This window comes from Pelodiscus sinensis, chromosome 27 (assembly GCF_052426305.1).
Source record: "Pelodiscus sinensis isolate ZL-2025 chromosome 27, ASM5242630v1, whole genome shotgun sequence".
In the NCBI taxonomy this organism is placed as follows: Eukaryota; Metazoa; Chordata; order Testudines; family Trionychidae; genus Pelodiscus; species Pelodiscus sinensis.
In genome coordinates, this window is record NC_143078.1 from 14100356 (window position 1) to 14121300 (window position 20945).

The 20945-nt window shown below is 44.0% G+C and overlaps 1 protein-coding gene across 6 annotated transcripts in view; it reads left to right on the top strand.

The window, feature by feature from the left end:
* PPP1R12B (protein phosphatase 1 regulatory subunit 12B) overlaps positions 1 to 20945 on the top strand; it is a 151681-nt gene that overhangs the window by 9436 nt on the left and 121300 nt on the right. For all 6 annotated transcript variants that reach the window (XM_075910196.2, XM_075910200.2, XM_075910194.2 and 3 more), the window contains exon 2: positions 18692 to 18822. In XM_075910196.2, coding sequence (XP_075766311.2) covers positions 18692 to 18822 — 131 coding nt within the window. The remainder of the gene's footprint in view (positions 1 to 18691; positions 18823 to 20945) is intronic.

The following is a 20945-nucleotide window of genomic DNA, read 5'->3' on the forward strand; positions in this document are numbered from 1 at the left end:
AGCAGGACCAGTGACTGGGCTGAGTATAGAGCTCCTCTGGCTAGGCACCTTGTTGTCGTCTTTCAAGAGCTGAAGTATTTTATATACAGGCCTAAAAAGTCAAGAGTTATTTCAACTCCTTGGTCACAGAGTGGACTTATTTGGAACCATGTGGAAAACTAAAGTCTTTCCCCTACAAGCAAAAAGTGTAACTTTGGCCTTGGTAAATCTTGGTGTTTTCATTCCTAACAAAGGGATTTAAATCCTGTTGTAACTGGAAAAATTGAACCTCACCCTTAACTTTGAGTTTCACTCCCAACATTTCCACAATACAATAAGCTGACCTTGCAGAAGGGACACGAGCCGCTTCGGCTTTGCTTTTCCAGTATTCAGTCTTGGTCGTAAATCTTTGTGTACTGTACAGAATGTGGAATGACCACCTGCCATTAGCCTTTTGCGTGTCATTGCCTTTTCAGGCTAAAACTAACCCTGGCCCCACTCTGATACTTGGGGCTGCAAAGTTGATCTGATGCTACAATCGCTCACCATCCATTTCCGGACTCTGTCTGAAGCCTCCTATTTATAATTTGTCATTCACTGCTGCCTTCCAGCTGTTAATGTGGTTTCGCTACAAAGTTCAGTTTGGTTTGGAAAGGGGTGATAAGACTGACTTCAAAAATCTAAGGCCTGGGATAAATACTGTTGTGCAGTTGATTTTTAAAACTGACTTGGTTAAACTGTGTGTGGGCCCTCTGGTGGTTTATGTCTGTGTAATTGGTGTTGTACACATGCAAGCTAAACTGATATAAATCAAGTTTTAAATACTCAGTTGCACCAGTGTAATTAAAATGATTTAAATTTAAATTGATGCAACCCTCTGAGTAAACCAGTTTTAAGAATCCCAGGCAGGATGTATGCAAGGGTCAGTCAGTCTGTGCCAAACAAAGGTGGTGGGGATTCATCATATGTCCAATAATAGGTGCACTCTGCTGCAGGACAAATTAGTGTTGGTGTAGGAGCTGGTATGTTGACAAGGAGTGTGGATTTCCCCTTTGGAGGAATATTGTGAAACTGATTGAACGTTGGCCCTTCCAGTCTATTTTGTCTCTTAAGGCTTTCTTGGGGCTTTTCTAAGGCCATATCTTCACTACAGCAGGATCCATGCTGTTGCAATTGACCAGGGACTTGATTTAGTGGGTCTAGTGAAGACCTACTAAATCAACAGCAGAGAGCTCGCTGATATATTTGGTACGCCACCGGGAACGAGAGGCGTAAGGCAGGTTGGTGAGAGTGCATCTCCTGTCAACCAGTGCAGTGTAGGCACCACACTAAGTTGTCCTAAGCTACATAGACTCTAGTACACTACCCCAGCTATGTGAAACTTAGGTTGACTTACTGGGGCAGTATACACATAACATAAGCAGGGTGCTTTACTTAAGCTGTACCAGTATAATTAAAGCTCCACTGTGGATGCAAGTTGTATTGTTAAAATACTGCTTATCCTTGTATAGCTAACTTCGCTTCAGGAAAGGAAATCCTAGCATCTGTATACCAGCATAACTGCATCCATTTTAGGGATTGTGCTGGTATCACTGTTTTTTCCTGGAACAAACACCCCTCTTCAGTGTACTTGATGTGGAAGAACTGTCAAAATGCACTGTTGTGCTGCTTCTGAAGCGATTTCTGGGCTTTCTACAGATGTCACCAATTAGAGATGTTGCCTGTGGTTGCCATTTCTAGCTGAAAGAATAAGGAGCCCATGGGGGGGGGGGAGTCCTTGTATCCAAGGACTTTAGCATTTTGGCAGAGTCTCTCCCTGCACGTTAGCTCTTTCCAGCTCCTGTATGGCATAGGAGCACTCCCCATACTACATCTGTGTGCAGAAGCGGGAGCTGCACTGGGGCTCTCAGCCTCCCACGTTGAGGCTCTGCTGCTGTTCTTTACCACTCAGCTAGCTTTTGAGAGGTTTCTGAATCACACATAGCATATTAGCTCTCTAGGCTCATCTTCATTCCAGACATTATACTGCTGGGCTAACTTGTTTAAAGCAGTAATACTTAGCACTTGACATCTTCAAAGTCCCTCCTAGCCAATTACGTGGACTAGTTACATAACCAAGCATCTAGTGCCTGCGACGCGTGTCCAGGATTGGAAATTTCAGTCAATATCACTATTTTTTTTTAAACTTTGTTCAGTGCTTAGGAATAATTGAGTTTGTTCATGATGGGACAAACTGTCTGTCCCTGGTGCTAGGTGCCACCGTGAAGCTTCTGTCAGATACAAAGTAAAACCAAAGCCCTGAATATTTCCAATCTTGACAGTCAATGTAAGTCTTCATAACAGGAGCTGTGGTGTCCACATCTCCATTTAGGTGGCTGCACTCTACTTCTCCCTCTTCGCTTGCAGCTCCACAGTTGCTTGGGCTATTAGATAATTGTCCTGTTTCCCTGCAGAGGTGACTGTGATGAGTGAAGTGATCCTCTTGCCTGGCTGAGCATCACAGAATCTGTTCTAGCAGAGCGCTTTGGGGGCTTAGCTAGAAGGCGCTCTACAAGCAGGTAGCAGTTACTATATGCTCTGCATTTCCTTCCTTGCCCTTGTTTCCTGAGCTTGCTCTTTCTCTAGCATTGCCAGAATGGTCAAGTAATGCTAATGCTCTCCTGGCAGCATGCTACAATGATTCTGCCAGCTGGCTGCTTGAGCATTCCCTTGCCATCTCTGGGAAGGCAGCAGCCATGCCTCTGAGGCGTGGCCGGCACTCTCTCCATGTGTGCTTAGTGGACTCCCTGGGGGTGGGATAGCGAAACCTGCTCTCCGTTGCCTCTCTCCCGTGTCTGAGGTGGGTAGGGGTCTGAACTGTGCAGCATCTGCAGGCTGAGCTTTGCTTACCCTGTGGTGACCTCACAAATGGCCACACCTGTCCTTGGGATCACCAGGCAGGGGAGTGTCAATCCTCTTCAGTTGGGCTTCTCTAGCAGTCAGTGATCGCATTGCACCTGCAGGGGTTCTTTGACTAAGCTGGCGCTGTTGGTCCTAATGCCCTTATCTGTTTGTGCAGTTGTTTGAAATGTGCTCCCTGAGTGTTTCTCGTAGGTGTTTCTGCTCGAACACCACCTCCTGTGAAAGCGCCCCATCGTAACTGGTGGGCAGTCTTGCCTTTGCCCTGGTTGACCCTAAGTATGGAATTCCCTTCCCACTTTCTCTGTCTGTAAACTATGTAATCCGCATGCACTCAGACCTGTTTTCCACAAAGTTGAGAGTAACCCCTGGTAGTTCCATACTTGGGTTTTTATGATCACTTGACAACAGGGATGTTAAAATTCAATTAGCTGATTAATCAAGTAGTCAATGGAATTTTCATCAACTACTTGATTAGTCGATAAGGGGCAGGGTGCTCGCTGTCCTGGTGGCCTCTCTGCCTTTTAAATCTAGTAAGAGCTGCTCACAGTTCCCCACTTGCCCGGTGTTTCCTGCTGTGCTGCCTCTGAAATGTACAAAGGCAGAGGCACAGCAGTTGGACTGGTGTGAGTGGGGACTGCTTCAGTCCCTGCTCGTGCTGTTTCCTTTGCCACTCCCTTTCCCCTCAAACAGAGATGGTGCTGGAGGGAACCAGCTCCCGCTCCCCGCCCGCCCTGTGCTGCCTCTGAGCCAGAGGCGGAATGGGGAAGTGACTGATCGATTTGTCGACTACCCGATGAGCATTGGCCTGTCAGGTATTTGACTAGATGCTTACACCCCTTCTTGAAGAAGATAGTCTCTGATCTTTATTCAGCATACCTTGCTGTTGATCTCTCTGGACTGGAAGGGGGGGGGCTTCGTACATGAAACTGTATTAAAAGACTTAATTGTGCTGCTGGGTAGACCAGTGCATTTTAATGGAGATGTTGGTACTTTGCTGCGCTACAGCTATTGACTTACGGCTCAAGACTGTGGGTTGGTTTATACAGGTGAATCTGAGTTTTGATACCTAATATTTCCACATCAAAAGAATGATAAATTCTTTACAGGAGCCGTTTAATCTTTTGCAGAGTGTTCCTGCGGTAGTATGCTCTCTGTTCTGCAAGTGTGGATAATTGGGGGAGGGGGTGTGTGTGTGTGTGTGTCTCTCAGTGAGTTTTGACATATGTACTGAAGAGCTGACCTCTTGAGAGAATGCTAAAAAAACCCCCCACAAATGTGGTCAGATGGCACAATTTCAAATACTTAATGATTTGTTGCAATTGTGTTGTGGTGGTTGGTGCTGGATTGCAGTTCGTTCTCACTTGCATGTGTTGTCTCTTTCTCATCCAAAGCACTCAGGGGCTGCATCTAGATTGGCATGATTTTCCAGAAATGCTTTTAACGGAAAAGTTTTCCGTTAAAAGCATTTTCGGAACAGAGCGTCTAGATTGGCACGGACGCTTTTCCGCAAAAAAGCCCCGATTGCCATTTTCGCAATCGGGGCTTTTTTGTGGAAAACAAATCTGGGTTGTCTACACTGGCCCTTTTGCGCAAAAGGGACTTTTGCCTGAATGGGAGCAGAATAGTATTTCCGCAAGAAGCACTGACTTCCTACTGTAAGAAGAAGCACTGACTTCTTACAGTAGGAAGTCAGTGCTTTTGTGGAAATTCAAGCGGCCAGTGTAGACAGCTGGCAAGTTTTTCTGGAAAAGTGGCTGATTTTTCTGGAAAAACTGGCCAGTCTAGATAATCAGGAAGTTCTGCTGCTCACTAGAAAAATTCTGCTCTCAAATATTTTTCCTATAAAATGTTAAGATGGAACTGAAAAAGAAAATGTAGAAAAACCAGCATGATCTACTATCAAATGAGTAGAGCCAGAGAGGAAAAGAAAGTTAGAACCAAAAGTTCAAGATAAAGCAAGTTACCTTTCAAGACTGACTGTTAAAATTAAACATAGGATGTTATAACTTTATATTGTTTGCACATAACATACATTTTTTCAAATATATATCAGATCATATCTGTGAAGGTTCTGCCCACCTGTTACTTACTTCCATAGATTACTAGTTTTATTACACCTTTGTCTGTTTTGAGTAGCTTGATTTTAAATCACTGATTTGAATCAGCAAGCAGGAAACCTTGACTTTTAAAAATTGATTTTAATCTAGCTTTACATTTGTATTTTAGTTTTTACCTCGAGAGGTTGATTCTTTTTGGGTGGTGACCATTAAAACATGCTGATTCACAACCAAATATAGCCTTTACATTAAATTTGGTGGCACTTAATAATCAGACGGATAACTGATTGTGCATATAGCGTATGATATGATTACCATACAGTTTTTCAGAGTTTTAATTCTTGCATTTTATTTTATTTGAAAATGCTGAATGATGCATTTCTTATTTACTTAGATGATTCATTTGTCATGCTATTTGTATAGAAATTGCAATTCAGTTAAAATGCACAAAACCAGCATATTTTTATTAGGTAAATAAAACTACCCTAAATGTGCTGGATTCTTAAAGTTTTATCAAAATATGTCTAGTGTTTAAAACGGATTTATGAAACAAAGAAATGGTGAATGTAAGTAGTATATTCTTCTCACTGTGCCCTTCAAGGTTTTCAACTGGTAGATCTTATTCCTTCATACCTAGCTTTTATTGATAGTTCGTAAGCAGAAAGTGAACTTTACAATTTTTCAACTCTCATTTCATTCAAAGTTGATACTAAGCATTGAACTAAACTAATTGAATAAACTAAAATTAAGCAAGTATTCTCCCTGTGCCAGGAAGCAGCTGCTGTCAAAAGCCACTATGCACTTGGAATCCTAGTTCAACAAACTCTGATTCCACATGGATACCCAGTGACTTCCACCATTTCATTGGTTTGGCTTTCTTTAAAAGTTTGCGGCAAACATCTGTTGCTTGAATATTTTGTTGTAATTAATCTTGTTAGCAAATTCTGCCATTAATATCAATTTCAAATTTAATTTTGATTAGGTGTGTGTTAAGGATGTTAAATGTTGACTAATCAAATAGTCGATGCATTTTTGCATCGATTGTTCTATTAGTCAGTAGGGTGCTTCCACCTTTTGAAGTGTAGCAATAGCCTTCGGCCAAAGCACTGTGTGGAGCCTGGGGTTAATTGGAGACTCCCCGCTGACCCCGGGCTCCATGTGGTGCTGCCGCTTTCAGGTACCCCCTTCTTTTCCCCTCGCCCTTGCTGTCTCTTTCTGATAGAGGCAGCAAGGGAGGAAGCGACTAGTCGACTGTCCTGTCAGCTATCCAATAAGCATTTGCTTGTCGGATAGTCGAGTAGTCCTTCACATCTCTAGTGTGTGTTAATGTTTTAAATCCAGTTTAAATAGAACAGTTTTTTGACTTAAAAATAATCTTTGGTTCTTTTTAGCCCAAGCTACTTCTGGACTTCCCTATAGTAGTAATGGCCAATAGTATCTCTTATCTGCACTGAGCTAGAAGGTTGGTTGCTTGCCTATGGGGGACCCCACCACACTGGCCTGCTCTTTCCATCTCCAGATTGGAATACAAATGTACCCTAATTAGGGCTACTTGTGAAACTTCAGTTCAGAAAGCATGTTTGCCTATTTGGTATTTCTCACAGGGAACAGGCTGCATCCTTGCCTCTGTAATCTAGGTATTCACTTCTATTTTATTTCTGAATGACTGGTTTGCCCTCCATGTCTGCAAATTGCATCGACTATTTGATTAGTCAGTTAATCAAAATTTTACATCCCTAGCTTCAATTGGTGTACCTTCTTTTTCCCTCCTCCAATATAGTCAGAATGTCGCAGGTCAAGTCATTTTTCCTATTGGGCAAACCCTCACTCTCTCTTGAATCCTTATCCTTGTTTTCTTCATACTGTACAATTCTGGACCATATATCTCATTCTTAGGCCAGTTCTATACTTTAAGTTGAAAAATGTACCGTGGACTTCTTTCAACTCGCCTATAACTTCTTGGGGAGATAAATTAACTAAAGCAATGGGAAGGCCTTTGTTACTATAGTGAATGTCTACACTGAAGTGTTAGTGGTTCAAATGTAGATATAATCTTTCTACTTTTTTCTTGCTTCCTTCACTTGCCTTGCCCATTCCTGCTCTCCTAATGTGTTCACTTCCATCTCCCCTGATCTTATGCTTTTATTTTTGCTACTTCCAGGCTTGTCTTGCAAATTTCTCCTTAGCTTGTTCTTCTGTTACCTCCCCACTCTTTTCTGACCTCTTGTCCCTCCAGTGCATTGTCTGTTTCTTGTCTAGTGTCTGAGAGTGTAATAGCGCAGTCTCTTTTTGTAAAGAACAGTAAATATTTGTGGTGCCACATAAATCATGGATGATACTGTTATGGCTTGTGGGGGGGGGGGGAAAGCTTCTTGAATAGAATCCTTTTAATTCTTGCCTTTGCAGATAATGTTCAGACTGTCTTGCTGCTCTGTGGTGCGTGGTCAGCCCTGTTGCAATGTTTGCTGTCAGTCAGGAAAAAATTATAGGTGGCAGAGTAAACTTGCTACAGCACCATAGTGGGAAGATGAAAGGCTACAGAACTAGTAAATAGAAATGGTTTGACAGGCCAGCCTGAGGAAGTGGTATACAATCCATTCCAACTCCAGGGATAAAGGTCTATCAGACCTTGGGTTGGGATAGGTATTCTGTTGTGTTTCTCGTCTTCCTAGAGTTATGAAGTTCTGCATTTTTACTGGGGATAAAATTGAAATTCATAACTGCAAATCTGATTCTGCATTACTTAGCCCACAGAAGGCCATTTCCCCCTGACTATTGGCCTTCAAAGGCACACTTCATTAAGACTGAGGAAAGTTTACACCTTCGTTCTGCCCATCTTTCAAGCTGAGATTCAGCAATAGGACCTTGCTTTGGCTTATGAGTCAAGGATATTCAGTATGTTGGAATTGGAAAGGCTAGAAACTGCTTAAAGCTCAGCCCACACCCCCTTTGGGCAGGGGAGTGTGTATGTGGGGGGGCAGGTGGTGGGTAGGAAGGGAGGGCAGCCAGGGCTGCTGCTTGTTCCCCCTTCCTGCCCATGTCAGGGAGCGAGAACAAAGTGCACAGCTCATCTGCCCCTTCTGCTCCACAGCCACAGGAATGCAGCAAGCTGTCAGAATGAGGGGAAACAGCCAGCAATGTTCCTGTATGAATTGGGGGGGGTGCTCCAGACCCCCTCCCTCCCTAACGGGCACCTGGGGGTGTGGGAGGCTCAAACTTGGGGCGGTTTTGGACGGGGTTGTGTGTGGGGGTGGGGGTGTGCACTCCTAACCAGCCTCTTTCATCTGCCTGGTAATTCTGTCTCGTGTGGTTTTAGGAGAAGCAATCCTATTCCAGGCACATCCCATTGTCCTGGCACAACCAACCTTTTGTGTTGCTTCATCTTCTGACAAGAGGATGCTGTATACTAAATTGGCTGGTCCTAGCTCTTACCGTTTAGGAGGAGTTCATGAACAAACTAAGTAGATTTTACTTTGAAGACTTATTTTTAAAATACAGTTACACGACTGCCTTTCCTTAAGTTTAGCCGTTGCATAATTTGATTTTTATTGTTCTGGAACTTTGGAGCATATCTTTTTTTTTTTTTAGGCACTTTTTAATTTTCATCCATTTGTATTTTCAGAGCTGTGGGAAATTATGGGAGGATCACAGTGAGCTTGAACAGTAACTATTTAATGACAACAGATATTGAGAATTTGTTTTTAACATTATAAAGCTTTAACTTAACATCACCTGTCAAAATATACAAAGTAAATATCGTGAAATTAAATGCTAAGGTCTCGAAGCATTTTTGCTATTTTTGTTATGTAAATTTAACTTATCAATGTTGGCTGTGCATGTGGTGCACAAATCTAATTCTTCTGGCCTCTTTCTGTTCAAGAGTAGTGTTAAGCAGACCTAATAGAGTAGAGAACATCCTGTTATAAATAAGGACAGCACCATCCAAGCCCTGACCAGAAGCACGATTGGCCCCTCTCAAACCGCATCAAATGCCTGAGCGAATTCTATAATGTTCTTTAAAAATATCTCGCTAAATGCAGTAAGTGGAAATGCCATTTATCAGGGACTGACAGCAGACTCCTACGCTTGCTCTTTTCCTCCTTCATTAGTCTGTTGAATGTAGTGTTGCCCACATTCTGGACTTAAAAGCTGTTTGTAAATTTCTTGCTCATCTCCCGAAAACCTACAGCTTCTCTTCGCTCAGGGAAGAAATCCCGTCAAGTTTTTTTTTTTTTAAAGTGTCAAAGGGAACATTTTTCTCTGGGGTTGGTTGTGTCAGTATGAAGGCAACTTGCCTTCCAAGTTGTAAACAAAGGGTGGCTTGCCTGGATCCAGCTCCTGAGGCTCAGGGCTTCACCCCAGCATTGGAGAGCCCATGTGGGCACTAAGGATGTTAAGTTACGGTTAATTCACTAGTCAAGTAGTCGATGGAATTTCCATCAACTACTCGACTAGTTGATAGGCACTTCTGCATTCCTCCTTTGAAATGTACAAGAGTGTCCCTCCCCCCTCCCCCCGGAGGGAAGTCCCGCTGACTTCGGGCTGCATGCTGCGGGTCAGCTTTGAAATGTACAAAAGTCCCCCGCTGACCCTGGACACCATGCTATGCTGCTGATTTGAAATGCCGCGCTGGCTGACCCCGGGCTCAGTGCATGGCAGAGCTGCACCTGGGCTCTTGTGCATTTCAAAGCGGAAGCACCCACATGTAGCCAAGGTCAGCTGGGGACTCCCCAACTGACCCCAGGTTCCATGAAAATGCTGCACTGGGCCTGGGATCAGTGGGATTTCCCACTGGCGACTCTTGTAAATTTCAAAGCTGGCATGCCATGTGGAGCCTGGAGTCAGCAGGACTTCCTGCTGGCCTGGACTGCACAGGGAGTTCCAACTTTGAAATGCACAAGATTCCCCACTGAGGCTCTTCCACATTCCTCCTTTGAAATGTACAAGTGCTTATCGACTAGTTGATGGAAATGCCATCGACTACTCGACTAGTACATTAATCTATATTTAACATCTTTAGTTACAACGCTGTAAAGTGCCAGTGTGCACAGGCTCCCAGCGTTGGGCTAGAGGTGGCTTACCTACAGTGCCCAGAGAGCTCTGTCCCAGCACTCGTGCACTGACCCCAGTGCCATGTTAAAACACTGTAAAGTTTTGAAGTGCTGCTGTGACAAGCATAGAACAAAGCCCTAAGCTCCTTCAGGAACTACTGTCAGTAGTCATGGCCCTCTGCAGCTGATGAGGTTCACTTCTAGAGCTAAGAAATCAAGGGGAGAGAACCTGTTTGCCAGTTACAAAACCTTAAATCTTCTATCCCAGATGCTGTACAAGAGGCAGAACTTCTTACAGTTAGGAAATCTGAAGTTCCCTAGTCCGGGGGGCTGAAAATTACAGAAGTTCAGGGTTTTCTGCATTCAGTCCTAGCTGAGTGGCAAAAAGAGCTGGTAGGCTAAGTGGCACGTTTGTGGTGTCTAACCTACTGAACCGCTCGTTGGGGCTAAAAGTTGAAATTCTACAAGTGGAAAGCTGGAGTTGTCAGCTTTCCCATGACAGACAGGCTTTATTTTTAGTTCTTGCAGCTGGAGAGAGCTTGAACTCATGCCAAGATGCTTTCAGATGGCATAAAGCAATGGCTTTCGCAATTATTTCAATAATGGGTACTAAAATCATGTTGGAATGTGGGGTAGTGGGGGACGGGCAGGAGGATGGGAGCAAAGCTTGACAGACACTCCACAAGGTGTTTATTCTGGTGTGTGAAAGTTGTCAAAACACAAATTTTGCTCCGTGATTGGGAATGAATGAAGGCTGATTGGAGACTTGCAGAGATCATTGTATGCATGTAAATCTGTTGGTTCCTGGAGTGAAGGACGAGTAGTGCTCTGTGTATGGAAGATGCACCACTGTGAGATCAGGCCACAATAGGGACTTTGGCTATCAGTGTTTCCATAGAAGTATTTTGCATAATTGGCAAAGATCATTGGTGTTCAAAATGCTAATAGTCTTGCAAATCTAATGAGGGGGTAGCTGTCTGCAGTGGTAATTGCTGTGTACCAGGCAGACATTCATATGTATCCACAGAAGATGGAAGCTATTCCCTTGCTTCCTAGGCCTAGCTTAGCAAACTTTGGGCTTGACTAGAAATAGGGCCGTGTGTCAGTCTGACCATGCTTTCTTTATACCGATAGCACCTGTTACTTATTCAGGGAGATGGTGTTAACAAGTCAAGGGATAAGCAAGTAATACAGAAACTAATGATGAAAGGAAGCATGCCGACAGAGCTGTACTCTTAAACATTCGTAGCACCTATCTCCTGTGGATTTTAAGGCATTCTGCAAACATTTAATTACTTTGCAGAATTGAATATGGCTTATTTATCTTCATTTTAACAGGAAATAAATGTAAGCAACAAGGGTTGAAGTGATTTGCCCAAGAACACATGTGAAGACAACAGCATAGCCACAGGGAGGACCCAACCTAGTCTTGTACTTGCATCAATAAAAATGCTCTTGCAGTTACTTGCTATACTGTGCCACTGTATTCTCTTAAGATGTTATATTGCTTGCTTGTTTGCTTGTATTATAGTGTCTAGAAGTCTCAGTCACAGGCCAGGATCCGCCTGTGCAAGGAAGGCGCCGTACAAACATAAAACAAAGAGATCCCCTGCTCCCAAGAGATAGTTAATGAAGTCTTTCACTATCTGTTACCTTCATGCCCTTTCTTTCAGCCCCACTGAATTTATTAACTGTCTCCTGATTTATAACAGCTACTGTGTTTTCAGGGGAATTGTTTTATGTTTCTGTTACCAAGCCTTGATACTGCTGTGGGCTTCCAGAGTTGTAATGTTTTTGGCCAGGAAAAGGTGACAGCAGTCTGTAAATCTTCAACCACGCGTAGGAAGGCCGGTTTCTCTTGATGAAAATGGTGCAACTAATATTAAAGCTGCAGTCAACACCAGCCAGCGATGCCTTCATGTTTTTAGTATGCTATATGTGAATTTCTCTTGATATAGTTATTGTTCAAGAGTTTTTTGCGTGTGGCATGTGGGATTTCAAAGGGTAACAAATGGATTTTAAATGTGGATTCCTGGCAGTGGTTCCCAACACGGTGCCCGCGGGTGTCATGGCACCCGCCTGGGCATTTATGTGCGCCCACCTACCGACCAGGGCCCGCCCGAGCCATTCTTGTGCTCTGGGCGTGTGGTGCATGTGCGGCCCCGCCCCCGGGTGCCTGGCATCCCCAAAAGGTTGGGGACCGCTGGCCTACTGTGATGTTCCTGTTGGCTGTACTGATATTTCACTGGAAGTGTGTGGGGAAAGCCCTGCCATTCGTTCTCTACCACTGCTGTCTGCGGTTAGCTACAGAACCACTGGCAAATGTAACCCTGTAAAGGAGATACAAGACACTTGAAATTGGGATTTTTGGTGGTGTCATTTCTGACAAACGATCCTCTAAGTGGAGAGCTGTGATCATGGAACATGATGGCAAGGTCATACCTTCCCATGCTGACAACTGCTAGTGGTGACAGTTGCAAAGCTATTTTGGGAGCTCCTTTCTGTTTTCTCTGAACTTCTGTCTCTGTGTTCCTGGATTTAACTCTGATGCTGTTCAGCTGTCCTTAGGCTTGCCTTTATTTGTTGAGTGCTGGTTCTTTCCCAGTGTATGTTGACACAATAGATTTACCCTTTCTCTGCATTTAGCAGAAGAAAGCTAGCCTGAAATCATTGAATCAAAGGCTTTGTTCTGCAGGTGTTATGCTCCTATAAGGAGAATGTAATATTAATAAATCTTGCTGTGACAAAACTAAACTTATGCGCAGTAGTGACTGGTTTCACTGGCCCTTTCTCACAGACTAGGGTGTTAGTAGCTTAAAATCTTCAGACGCAGCTGACTCTCCCTCCCCCCTGCAGTTGTAGATCTTTAAAAGTGGCTAAATTTAGGTTACAAGCTTGTTAGCTCCAGTTAAATCATACAGCTTGTTCCTTGATTATTGAGGGTGCAGTGCGTTGTTTTGGCTTTAAATAGCTTTGAGGTGCACTCTATAATACATCAAAGACATCTTGTGGCTAAGGTGTAGGAATAAACTCTTGGTTGTGCTGTAGACTTCCTGTGTGACTTTTGGTAAATCACTAAATCTCTTTGCTTCAGGTTTCCCTATCTGTAAAATTGGGGGTGATATGTATCTACTTCAAAGATTAGGTGGGGTGGTTGGTCTCAACTCATTAAAAGCTTTGAAGCATTCTGAGGTCATTGGATGGCAGTGCTGTTGTATAACTGCAAATTGCCAGCGTATCACTGTGTTAACTTCCCAATCAGTCATGCCAAATAAATTACTTAGCCAGTTATGCATATTCTAGTACTAAGTTGAAGTGGGAGACCTTTCCCTCACAATTGAAGCAAAGGGGTTGAGGTTTTTTTTTGGTTTGGGTTTTTTTTTTAAAGACAGTCTTCAAGAATTTTGCTCAGGTTTCATTTTTAAAATGAGCTTTGGGTATGAGTACCCCTGTTGGTTCTTGTGACTTTTTTGTCATATTTTTCAGTTTTCATCAATTCATATTCTTGCTGTGACACCCACCCGGACAGAGGAAACTGACTTTATAAAACGCAGGCAAATGCATAAAAGTAAGCTGAGAACCTGTATTTTTTCCCCCCGTAATCATTTGGGTTACACTGTTGTAGCACTGGTAGAGAACAAATTGTGTAATGCAGCATGGCATTACCCTGAACAAAATTGCCAGACTCAGGGTCTTCCAAGAATACAAGGATTGTTTTTGTTTCTAGACTTACTTGCATAACTCAGCTTAAGGATCAATTGCTCTTGTCTAAAACATAAATATTTAGGTTGACCTTATTGCTTGCAAAGACTAAACATGAACACAACTTTCATGATGTCTCCAGTGTTAAAACAAAATTTGACATGTAGGTCAGAACTTCTGGCATAGTTCTGATTGAGAGGAAACCTTTCAAGGCTTCGTGTCCATAGCAAAAGAGTAATTTCAGTTGCCGTTGAGTAGTTTGGCATATGCTTAACACTAAACTCATTTTGTTCCTTGCTTGGAGGGTGAAAGATCCAGAAATGTGCGTCCTGAGCCCGGTAAGACTCTTGTATTCCCTTTCAGCATAGGGTAGGCTCTCATCACCAGTCTCTAGCTGCTATGACTCTTTGCTCTGAGCAAGAGGAAGAGTTAAACTGTTAAACTAAGTTCTTAGCACAATTCGAACCTGTCTAAACTTGCTGCAAGTGGTTGAGTTGCACCTGTTGGATTGCCATTATAGATGCCTCCTGTCAGCTCCAGGTACACTTGCTGGGGTGGAAAGGCTAAATCAGCCGTTTCTACTGATGGCTGACAGCTAATGCAGAATCTCCTGCAACTGAATGGGTGGGGCTTTGTGTACAAGTGCCTGGTCCACTTTCAGCTGGGGTAGATTTCTTCTGAGGAGAGGAGCGCTCTGGGAACACACTATTGCTGTCTTCTGGTGTTGCAGTGCCAGCTGGTAGCTCTTTCCAACACTTACATGCAGTCCCTGCGGTGAGGCACCCAATCCAAAGGCAGAGGTTACTGAAAGGGAGTAAAAATAGGCAAGTTGTACTCAAATCGCTTCACTATGGGCAGGCTGCCAGGGAGGCTTTCCGAGGGACTTGGGATCTGTGCAGTTGAATGAAGGGAGCTCTTGCCATGGATAGTGGGCTGCGTGAAACAGGCAGGGGGGGTGACCATATTAACATCAGCTTGACAAGGAGGGGCGGAGTTATGTAACACTCGGAAGGCAATCACAAAATTGAATTGAGGCTATATTGGCTGGGAAGCCAATGCAAGGATTTTTTTTTTAAGCGGGAGTTTCTTGTCTAAGTTTAATGGATGCTTATTGGCAGCATTTTGTATGGACTGAAGGGGGCAACATATCTTTGGGAGGCTAGAGGGGAGAACATTGCAATAATCAGGATAAAATGAGGGCCCGAATCTCTTATTTTTCTAAATGCTCCTTTGCAACTTCTCTGCTATACCAGCTGTAATTCTCAGTCAGAAGCTGGTACGCGTCTGACATTAGTTTACACTCTACACATGTAAAACAGAGCCCCAACACACAGTATTGTTTTCTGTTGCTAGAAATGGGTGAAGCTTTCTGCCCTTGGATCTTACTTCGCAACTTTATTGCCTTTACTTTTGAGAGCTGTACGAATCGTGGCAGGGTGCTGATGCAGGACAGGGGTCTGCCACAGGCCAGTTTATTTATAGTAAAGGTCAGCGTGCTGTGAAAGCCAACCCGATTACCCTGTTCACCCTTCCCCATCCTGCACACCCAAACAAAGCTGCTCATTCTGGGAGGTGTTTTACTCTTAAACAAGCGCTGCTAAGCTGGCCCATGAAGCCAGAAGTGGTCTGTGATTTTATAGCCCAGTGACTGGGCAACTGCTCCTTGGCAGCTTTGCTCCCAAATCCTTGCAGGTGGACATTGGAGCTGTTCTGTGATCACAAGACACTGGGTAATGTGACATCTATACTGTCCTTAGTCCAATTGAACAAATACACAAATGGAAAATGCCATGGGCCAAGATCACCCTGGGTGTAACTGAATTGACTCAAGTACAGGTGCACTATGGTGTTAACTTGGTGAAACTAACTTGTATCACACAAGCAAACTATGCAGGCAGTTAAGGATGTCAGTTAAATGCTAGGCTTAACCAGTTAACCTTGGGGCAACGCCCTCCCCCCCCACCTGTGGTGTGGCCGGCTCTGGCCAGGGTTAGAGGGTGATTCTGGCCCCAGCTCCGCTGCAGCTGTGTGTGGGAGAGCAGGGGCTGCTTCTGGCTAATTGATCAACTGGGATTTTACATCCCTAGTACGGGGTAAGGGGAAGCTGAGTAGTGTCTAGGAAGCCTAGTCATGGGCAGAGTCTCATTGTGGTAGGTGCTTTACGAACACATACAGGCTCTGCCTCAATGAGTTTAGTCTAATAGTCTTTGTGAGGACCTTCTCTGCCATCACTAGCATCAATGAGCAGTGCAGCTGGGCACTTAATGAGAATTTCATCAGATTTTCTTGTAACCGCTTCCCTAAACTAAATCCTCAATCGGTCCTGTTGAGCAGATTATTGCGGCCCAAGTGCGTGTGGTCCTCTTTCTGCCTCGGCCTCCCTTGCTTTCTCCTCCTAGAAGTGGAATCCAAGGAGAGCCTGGCTTTGTACGTTACTCTGAACTGTTGAGACAGACCCCCGTGTGCGCTGCCTGCTCCTGAAGAGGGACCGACAGCTTGCAGTGTGTTCCTAGGGATAGTATTTCAAATAGAGGTGAGATTTTCCCTGGTTGCTGATCTAGCAGGCCTTGTTTGTGTGCCCCCATGTTCTTGTCTTTCCATTCGCTCAAAGCAGACTTGTGCTTTCTAAGTGATTCCCTTAGCATCAGCGATTGCCAAATAACACAATCAAATAATGTCCCTTGCAGTAGGCTCTGTACCTGTTACTGGGGGTGGGAAGAGCTAACGTTTGATTTTTATAGACTTAGCAATTTTTTGTTGGGAAGAACTGGGAGGGCTGTCTGGTCCCCTGCCAGGACCAGAGAGAATCCCAGGGAGCTGCTGATACAAGTTGACTCTCAGCCCTAGTAGTTGCGATGAGTCCTGTGGCACCTTATAGACTAACGGAAGTGTAGGAGCATAAGCTTTCGTGGGCAAAGACCCACTTCGTCAGATGCATGTTCTGCTCTTGTGTAACTTTTTTCTTCTGCCCAGTGCACAAAAATTACTGAGTTGGAGACCTGCAGAATATTACTTGTACTTGAAAAGTGTACTGTAAGAGGGTTGTCTGGAGTATGTCCTTTTGGGGAAGAGATCTGAAAACAAATCTCCTTTGGGTGACTGCTTGTGACCTAACATAACCCAGGAGTAACTTGTGGTTTAAAAAAGAGAATATACGTGAGTTAAAATTGAATACTCTGGTATTTCAGTGTCTGTCAGGAGTAGGAAAGGCCGGGATATACTTTGATACGATAGAGAGATGCATTTAGGAACATATCTCCTGTTTCTTGGTGTTTCTGGGTTAAATGCAGGGGCAGAATTTTAAAGCTGTGTAGGGGCTGCACTTGTTCTCTTGCTACCTTGTGCTCTAAGTTTAAACAATGCTAGTGGGTTTGCTAAGAATTATCTAGGAGGCTTTTTCCGCTCATAACTAGTAGATGTCAAATCTTGTAATAGGACCAAATGCAGTGACCTTTGGGCATAGGCAGTTCTTGCCTCTGAGCGTTTCCATATATAGATTAGGCTGTTGCTACTTGCCCCTTCTGCTTCCCAGTCTCATTTTGATGCTCTTGGTGGGAGTGAATGGGCTGGCCGTGGAGAATGCCAAGGAGCCAGCTGAGAGTGTGTCTGCATACAGTGCTGCTGTTGCAGCCGTGCTGCTGAAGCACATCTAGGAGAGACGCCCTTTGCTGGCAGCGGAGAGCTCTACCGTCAGTATAATAAAACCAGCTCCGTGAGTGGCACAAGCTACTTGGTTTGGAGAATCTCTCCCCTGACAGCGTTGTGCACGTTGGTGCTTATGTCAGTGTAACTTAGGTTGCTTGGGGCGGGGGGGAATGAACTCGCTCCTGAGTGACACAAATTATGCTGACAGAGCTGAAGTGTAGACATAGCCTTGTATAGCTCCATCTCGTGCTTCTGGCTCTAACAGGTGGAGAGCGGATTGTAATAAAAAATGCTACAAAGCAAAAATTCGACCCAGCAGTCCAGAATCAAGTCTCCATTCAGGTGCAAACCATCAGATGGCAGGATTTTTTTTTAAAGAAAAAGCTTCCCTGCTGGCTAGAGACAGTAATGATATGTAAGCCATGAGATGGGAACATTTAATAATTTTGTCACTTTTTTGAAGACCTGCCTTCCTAACAAGTTAGCTCGGCATCAGTTGAATGTGCCCGTAACAAGTACAGATTGTTTGAAGTTTCAAAATTGGTCCTTTGCTGAAAGAGCAAATATACTGGTAAAAGTCCATAAATATCCCTGGATGTACATGAGGGGTAAGAGGTCCTGTTTAATAACTGAACCCCCCTCCCCCCAGTCTGCTGTAAATCAGTTACCGAATGCAGGCTTTCTGTTTTAGATGTCTGTGGAATAAATATGCTTATGAAGCAAACCCTGTAGTATTCCGAAAAACGTGTCCTTTGTTTCCCGACTGGTTATTTTGGTGATGAAGTGGCTTTTTTCAGGTTGTAGCACAACAAACATGCCATGGTGGCCTCATAGGGACCTAGGAAACAAAAATGTTCTGTTTTTGTGTCACTTCTCAGGAAAATTCCATTTTCGCTAAGGTGTCATCTGTACAAAGGGGCAAATATTCAGTGTGCAGAAGTTTTGATTTTTCCTGTATGTTTGACTATTAATTTCCCTGAATTCCTATTTTGGCTGCACATCTAGTGCTATAGTTATTTCTTGGAGTATACTGACATTTATGCTATTCAAACTTTTCTGGAACAGCGTGATCAAAATACATATACAACTTGCCTTGCTTAAGGGAATCTAATACCGTACCTTGGATGAATACAAACATATCACTTTACAGCCATCTTCCTTTCCCCGGAGGCAGGGTGTGTATGGGGGAAGGAGGGAGGGAACTAGGCAAACAGCCTAGAGAGATCAGAGGCGCAACTGTCAGACATCAGTGAGCAGGCATAATGTGGGTGGGAAGCCCAGATATCACTTACAGCTAATAAACCGAAAAAGGAAGTTGTTTACTAAATTTAACACTACTTGCTTCCTCCCCTGTAGGCCTGTATAGACGAGAACCTGGACATGGTGAAGTTCCTGGTAGAAAATGGAGCCAATGTAAACCAGCAAGATAACGAGGGCTGGACCCCCCTGCATGCTGTGGCATCCTGTGGCTATCTGAACATAGCAGAGTGAGTGAGTTTCAAGCTGTCACGGGCATTTACAAAACCAAATTCCACACCCTCCTACTCAGATCTGGTACCTGCAAGGCTGATGGCATGTGACTCAGATCAGTGGACCTTGGAACCACATCGTGAAAAGGAGTGAAGAGAAGTTGCACTTAGTCCTTGCTTTTGATTGTAGAGGTTTGGGTGGAAGATGACCCGAGTCCGACTTTTGATAGTTGCATCAGAAGTGCTTAAAGCAGGGGTTTGTGATACCGTGACCCCCCCAAGTTGTTTGTGACACGCTCCCCCCCGGGGGGTTGGGACCCACAGTTTGTGAAACGCAGGCTTAATGCAGTGCCTGATCACTAATGCAGTGTGCGGAGCAAAACAGAATAGTATGCACATACCTGTCAGTCAGAGCAGAGAGGTGGAGGAGGGGATATCTTTTATTGGATCAACTTCTATGGGTGAGAGAAGCTTTCAAATTTACACAGAGCTCTTCTTCAGGTCATGCTAATAAAGCACAAATCGGCTCAACTGCTTGCTGAGCAACTGTGCCTCTCCACTTCCAAAGAGAAGGCATGCATAGTTTTAAACTTTCCAGAGAGGCTTTGAGGTTAACAGGGTTTTTTCCTGCTACCAGTAGTGTGCATTTCAGAAACATACATCTGGTATGGTTATTTTCATACTGTTACTCCAGTATAAATCCCTACTGTCATAAACAGTGCACAAGTGTAAAGGGATTAAACAATTGGGTTAAACAGCACCAGTGTAAAGCCTTGCTTTTTTATACCCATGCAGTACTTCCAGCTAGGGCTTTGCAGGATAACCACATTTGTCCTCTTGAAAATGTCACTGCTCAAAAGTCATGTCAGCCCTTAGGGCAGTGGTGGGCAACCTGCAACCCATTGGGCTTCTGTGTGTGACCCATGAGACGTTTTGGTTACTGTCACCCACTCACAAAGTTGCCAGATTCTGCTGGTTTCTGTCTTAAGGTTTTTTCCCCATTACCAATATTGACAGACACACAGACAGAAACACGTGAAGTGAGCTGGGCTCCCTTTGGATCCGATCAGAGTGCTGCTACAGTTCAATCCATACCCAAGCACAGCTAGCGAAACGACCCTATCCTGGGAGACTGTCTTGGCTATGACACTCTTGCAGCCCACTGAGCAGAGGGCTACACCTGTGGTCTGCTCACTAGACTAGTTTGACCATCACTGCCTTAGGGGAAGAGGAAATGTTTGGGTTGCAGAGTCACCAGTTTGCAAGCACTGTTCTCTTCAAATCCAGGTTGTCGCCTCCCCCCCCCCCCATTGGCTTGTTGTCCAAGGTGGAGGATGAAAACTAAGTTCCTGAACTCGGTTAAAATAAGCGTGGTGTCGGTTTTTGTGTAACGTTTAAAATGCAACACAAGTGTTGGGGCTCAACACGGGTACGGGGTAAAATATTGTCTTGTTACACATACAGGGTCCAACTGGATGGTCTAATGGTCCCTTCTAGCCAGAATTTATTACACTTTGATTGCAAGGGCTGTAAATTGCAAGGGCTGTAAATAACAAGTGTGAATGCGAAAAAGAGAATGTTAAATCTTACGGACTTTTAAAAAAAATTTTAAGACTGAAGGCTTGGCTATCTGGAGATACTCAGGAAAGTTAATACAAATGAACTAGGGGTGTGAATTTAAAAGTGGATTTGTTTAAATTTCATCCCTTTGTGGATGCCGATTCAGAATGAAAGTGAACTTAATTTGGTGTAGGTAAGATCAGTCGAGTGACTTGGCCTGCAGGATTTCTTAGAATCAGTAAGTAATCTCTGCAGTTGGCCATGGTATTCATTCTATCCCATGGGCCCAATAACTCTCTAGTTGCACTGTGGGGAGAGGTTATGATATCAGACTTGTTGTTTTAACCCAGGGAGTTATTGTGAGGATCTGTTTAGGAAAGTAATGCTAGGAGAAGTGGAATAATTGGAACCAAAATATTGCAAAACTAAGCAGTAGTTCTCTTTTCATTGTGCTGTGCTTCTGAAAAGCAGACTGGCTCAAACCCAAGGCAAATAGACACGAGCAAGTTTTTCTTCAGGCTCTGCTCCATGCTCTATCCTAACCAAAGCTCTATCCTAACTATAGCGAAGTCACTCCTAGC